Source organism: Zingiber officinale, chromosome 10A (genome assembly GCF_018446385.1).
Source record: "Zingiber officinale cultivar Zhangliang chromosome 10A, Zo_v1.1, whole genome shotgun sequence".
Classification (NCBI taxonomy): Eukaryota; Viridiplantae; Streptophyta; class Magnoliopsida; order Zingiberales; family Zingiberaceae; genus Zingiber; species Zingiber officinale.
Genome location: NC_056004.1, coordinates 89,680,089 through 89,685,691, shown reverse-complemented (window position 1 = coordinate 89,685,691; position 5,603 = coordinate 89,680,089). Strand labels below are relative to the sequence as shown.

Below are 5,603 nucleotides of genomic sequence, written 5' to 3'. Positions count from 1 at the left end.
GGTACGAGTGCATGAGAGATTATACTCGGAGTAAAATCCTAGTTTTAGGGTTTCTTGTGGCGATCTTGTGCATCTTGTAGCGATGTTAATGCGCCGATCGCATGTTTTAGCGATCGGTAGTCGACTGGGGCAGTCGACTGGCAGCGAACATAATGTCTCTGTTCGCTTGGTTAGTGTGGAATCGAGCTGTAAAGATGTAACAGTCGAATTTCCACAGAGGCAGTCGACTGCATGTTTTAGCAGTCGACTGGTAGGCGGGGTTTTCCAACCCGTGGCCTATATAACCAAGCCTTGGAAGCTTGGTTGAGGTTGACGAAATAGAGGTGGTTAATCTCTATTAGTAGTCTACTTGTGCCCTAGCTTGTAAAGAGCCCATGGTGAGAGTTGTGGTGAGATTTCTCCATCCACAAGGAGCTACGTGAGCTAGCCGGAGGTCTTCCGGGGAGTAATCCACCGACGGATAGGGATCGTCCACCTTACGGGCAGCCGTGGAGTAGGAGCTTTATCTCCGAACCACGTAAATCGGCGTGTGTTGGTTTGCTTGCTCTTTCTTGTTCTTTGTATTTGTATTTAGCTTTCTTATTTGTGTTTATATTATTTGTATTCCGCTATGCAACTAAAAAATACGTAGAAAGCGATCAATTTGGGGGCGCCGTCTATCCAACCCCCCTTCAAGCCGACCACCGATCCCCCAACAACATGAGCATGCGTATGTGTGTTGGAGGGGGAGGAGTGGGGAGGGGTGTCCCTAATAGTGCTCCTAGCTGAGCTTTTAGCAAATGTCAAGACTTGCTAAATCAAGAGTAACATATTTAGAATAATTTTGTTAAAGTAACAAAGGAAGTAAAAATTGATTATAGGATTCAATTGTCGCCATGAATTAAGTGCAACAGATTTCTTATGAATCATGGTCTCCCATTTCATGGTCACAATGAATCTGAAGATTTAAGCAATCAAGGACTATTGTTGAACAAATACAATTTCTTGCTAACAATAATAAAGAAGTTAAGAGAGTTGTACTTTAAAATGCCCTTGGGAATATGAAATTGACTTCACCTAAAATTCAAAAAGATATTGTGAGGGATACAGCATTTGAAACAATTAAAGCTATAATTAGAGAGCTTGGTGATAGAGTATTTTCAATTCTTATTGATGAATCTCAAGATATGTCTATAAAAGAGCAAATGAATGATTTTTTTGAGATTTGTGAATAAACGTGGATGTGTGGTTGCTCGATTTTGGGTCTTAAACATGTTAGAAGTACTACTACAAATCACTAAAAGAAAAATTTTATCTATTTTTGGCACATGGTTTGAGCATTTCAATGTTGCAACATCAAGGTTATAATGAGGCTAGCAATATGCAAGGTGTGTATAAATGGACTTAAAGCTCTCATCTTGAAAGAGAATGAGTTTACACATTACATCCATTATTTTACTCATTAACTTCAATTAGTTGGTGGTAGTAGTGAGGAAACATGCATGCACTTGTTACTAGACTTTTCAATTTAATTTTTGATATTGTTAGTATGGTTGGAGCCTCATGTATCAGTAAGATACTTTGCAAGAGTCATAAGTTGCTAGAATAATTGCTAGTCTAGAAAAATGAAGAAATCCTTAGTGGGTTGGGATTGAATCAAGAGACATCTCTCGTTCATCTTGGTGATACATGTTAGGGATCACATTACAGAACTCTAAATAGTTTCATTACATTTTCGCATCTATTGTTGATGTACTTGATGTAATTGTGGTAGACGACTTATTTTTAGATAAAAAATGTAAAGCATCTTGTTTGCTAGAGGCAATACAATATTTTGAGTTTATGATTACTCTTCATTTGATGTAATCATTATTGGGAATAACAAATGATTTGTCACAAACTTTGCACATGAAAAAGATGATTGTTTCATATTTCTAGATAATGCATTCAATTATAATAAAAAATGATTACGCTCACCCCAAGCACTCCTCACAGCCCATTTCTAGGTAATGTGAAGGGAACATGGGGTCATCTTATAACCGGCGGCTAAGTTAGCTAGGGGATGGGAGAAGTTTTTCCCCCGAGTGCGTGCATCCACAAGGAATTGATCCCTTGTCCTATTGTCACAAGTCTGTCACCTTAGCCAACTCAACATCCCATGGGACAATGACACCTTCAATCAATAAGGGATGATGGAGTTCTTTGTTGGATGTGACATTCAATTTTTGTGGGAAACATTTTATTTATGTTCCCAATATAGATGATATATTTGTAGCTCGAGGAAGATCACGGCGCATAACTAAAAAGATGATAATTTCCATCACTACCATGTTGAATTATTCAATACCGTCATTGATATGCAATTACAAGAGCTAAATAGTCGATTTAATGATACTAACATTGAATTATTGCTTTGTGTTGCATGCTTAAAACCATTTAATTCTTTTGCATCGTTTGACAATCAAAAGCTATTCGATTAGCCAAATTATATCCAAGAGATTTTTCTGATATTAATCTTTTAGAACTCTCAAATCAGATTTAGACTTTCTATGTTCAATCAGATATTAAGTTTTCAAATTTAATGGAGTTGAGTGATATTACTCGATTGGTGGTGGAAAATAGAAAAGACAGCATATCCATTGATTTACAAGCTTTTTACATTGACTTTGATTTTGCCGGTTGCAACTTCCATAGTAGATAGAGAGCATTTTCAGTTATGAAGATTGTGAAGAATCGACTTCGCAATAGAATGTGTGATCAATGGTTAAATGACTCTATGACGACATTTATTGAAAAAGACATATTTAGTAAATTATCAAATAATTATATCATGCATTATTATTTAAAAAAATGAGAGACTGTATAAGTCAATTGTAAATCACATTTGAAATTTCTAGGTCCGCCACTAGACCAAACAAAACAAATTAAAACAAGTGAAAGGGAGCATTCATTCAACACATCATTTTGAATAGCATTAACTACTAACCTCTAACATTTTAAATATATATGAGAGGTGTTTAAATTTGTTTAAACAACAATAAGTTTATATACTCCTTAAGCATGGGGAGGTTATGCTCCTCGTTGTAGTTGTACATCACCCTCACCATCCTAGCACTATTCAAGCAAGCCGTCACAAAATCTTGAGAGAATGTTGAGGTCGATGAACTGAAGCATTCCTTGTTGAGCTCCTCCCACTCTTCATCTATCATTTGCATTACTTTTTCCTTTGCAACTTCTAACGACCAATGTGGGTTCTGCTTCATCATGCAAATCAACAACGAGCCATCCCTCCCAATTTGTTTTTCGTCCTAATTATCATACACGATAAATTCATTATCCTCTTGCTAGTATAGAATCATAAAAATTAAAAATAATATATCTACCTTTGCACTTCCCAAGTCATCCCAAAGTCGAAGAATTCTCGAAGGACAAGATATAAGACTCGACAGATCTTCACAGAGATCATTCGTCGTGCGATGTCCTAATAGAAAATACATGTGCATTAAGGCTGCAGGAACACCACAAGTAATTGTGGCAATCTTCATGTAGTCATCCATTGTCGGGACTTGGTCTTTCGACAACAATTTTGCTTCCACTAAAAATGCATTACTTAATTGTATCCACTACAAAACAAAGTCAATTTTTAACCAAATTTCAGTGATAATAAAAACACTAAAACATATTTTACAAAAAGAACAACAATTCATACTGATTTCTTTAGATATTCGATTGGATTCCATCCATGTTCCTTGAGCACAATTTCGGCAATCTCATTGATAGTGCTATTTAATTCCTTGAAGCATACCCTCATGTAGTTGGGAAGTGAATCCATTGAAGAGTGATCCCATCTGCAATGGTCATAAAAGTCATTAACAATTAACTGATCACTCTAAAAAAATATTTGATCCTATGAGTTGGTGAAATAAACGTGACTAAATACCTTTCAATGGCCTGTACAAAGAGATGGAGATCGTCGATCGATCCTTCCACGTCAAAAATATCGTCAAGAAGATAAACAAATGCGATGATCTTCGAGAGAACAACCCTATAACTTGAAAATTTAGGGTTTGGTAGACATGTCATTGTCCAAGTGAACCACTTCAAGGATTGATCCCGAGCAAACCCTAGCTCTTGGCCCAATCCTGACTTCTTCCACCATCTATATACATATACATATATAATCAATCAAATAATAATTAGGATTTTAAAAAGAAACCAAATCAAGGTTGAACAACTTTTTCATCTACTAATTAGTTCAATTAACAAGTTTGAACATCACAAATAATTAAACTTAGCTTGGCTCATTTGTAGCCCCAATTAACAAAAATTAGGCAAAACTAAAACTATACCTTGTGACTTGTTTTAGTTCCTTTTGATGCAGTGACTGGAGCATGGTGAAATCCATCTCCCCCAATTCTCGAACATGCAAATTGTGATAGAAGTTGTCACTATCAAGATATTTCCTGGCTTGGAATCTCTGCAAGGTCATATGAGATGGAGTCTCCAGCACATGTTCAATAGTTACTGCAAACTCTGGCCCCAAAGATGCCATGTAGGACCTGAGGTGATGGCTACTGAATTCATTGGCCCTGTAGAGTATTAATTCCCCACCAGTATTCAAATTCGACGCTTCAAATAGATTCATCAGCCCATCCATCTCCTTGCTGAGAGACGCCATGAACTCTCCTCTACCATCATGGAACCTGCGCAGCACATCTAAAGAGATAGAAGGAATTGGTTTAATTAAGCCCATTTCATTTCATTTCATCATGCAATACAACGACAACTACAAGCATAAACCTCAGTTACCTGTCGAAACAGGGTATCGAGCTTGTCTCAGTAACCGGAACAAAAGGGTCACTTCCGCAATGCTGCTGGCTTCGCCATTGGAGATGGGGAGTCGCTGGTCGTATAAAGAATGCATCTCGGCTTGAATCTCTTCTTCGAAATGGTAGTCGATGGCGAGCTTTTGAAGGGAGTCTATGAACAGCAAGGTCTCCTTGGCTCCTCTTGTCTGGTCATCAAACATCCTCCTCACTTGGCTCAACCGGTCGCTGTGTCTCAGGCACAAACTCTCCTGCATGCATGCATGCACAGAATTAAAGCAGCAGGCCATGAACCAACTAATTAATATGAGAATAGCTAAGAGTAGTGGCCACTCACTTGATCTTCAAAGATGTCGGACTTCATGATTCGTTGTTTCTGCAACTGATGAAGCCGCGGCGGCATGGCGATGTGAGTACTGCTGGGGTTATTGGTGGTGTTGGTGTGGAGAGAAGCCATAAACTTGGGGTAGAAGGAGGAGGAGCACTGCGCCAGCATCTTGCTCTGTCGGACTGGAATGGATTACTAATCGTATAAAATCTGTGTGTTTGATAAGCAGAGGCGGACCCTATTTATAGAGTGCAGTGGAACCCTGGTCAGTTTCTCGACGTGATTGTGCATCTGTACCAATGTAGCCGAGTTGATACATCATACATACTTATCTCATTTTACCTCACTGTGGGACCGATGTTCCGGGCGAGCAAAATCATTTTGATGACTGGATTGGTCCAATTATAATGGTCAATTTGGTTGGATGATCCGGTCAAACTAATTGATCAATAATGTTGCGGCAATTTGAT

General features: G+C 38.1%; 1 protein-coding gene across 1 annotated transcript; it reads right to left on the bottom strand.

The window, feature by feature from the left end:
• Positions 1 to 2,996: 2,996 nt before the first annotated feature.
• Positions 2,997 to 5,343, bottom strand: LOC122027819 ((3S,6E)-nerolidol synthase 1-like). Its single transcript, XM_042586827.1, has 7 exons — positions 5,143 to 5,343; positions 4,789 to 5,056; positions 4,329 to 4,695; positions 3,920 to 4,138; positions 3,689 to 3,827; positions 3,363 to 3,602; positions 2,997 to 3,287 (listed from the first exon to the last, which is right to left on the bottom strand). The coding sequence occupies exons 1-7, from the start codon at positions 5,299 to 5,301 to the stop codon at positions 2,997 to 2,999; spliced, it is 1,683 nt and encodes a 560-aa protein (XP_042442761.1). The 5' UTR covers positions 5,302 to 5,343.
• Between the last annotated feature and the right edge of the window lie 260 nt (positions 5,344 to 5,603).

Bases quoted from the DNA above. Each gene is read 5' to 3' on its own strand.
- LOC122027819 (XM_042586827.1), bottom strand. From the start codon at position 5,301: ATGCTGGCGCAGTGCTCCTCCTCCTTCTACCCCAAGTTTATGGCTTCT. The intron at 3,603-3,688 runs GTATGAATTGTT...TTTGTTTTGTAG, and splicing joins TCGAATATCTAAAGAAATCA to TGGATACAATTAAGTAATGC. The intron at 3,288-3,362 runs GTAGATATATTA...TATGATAATTAG, and splicing joins ATGACTTGGGAAGTGCAAAG to GACGAAAAACAAATTGGGAG.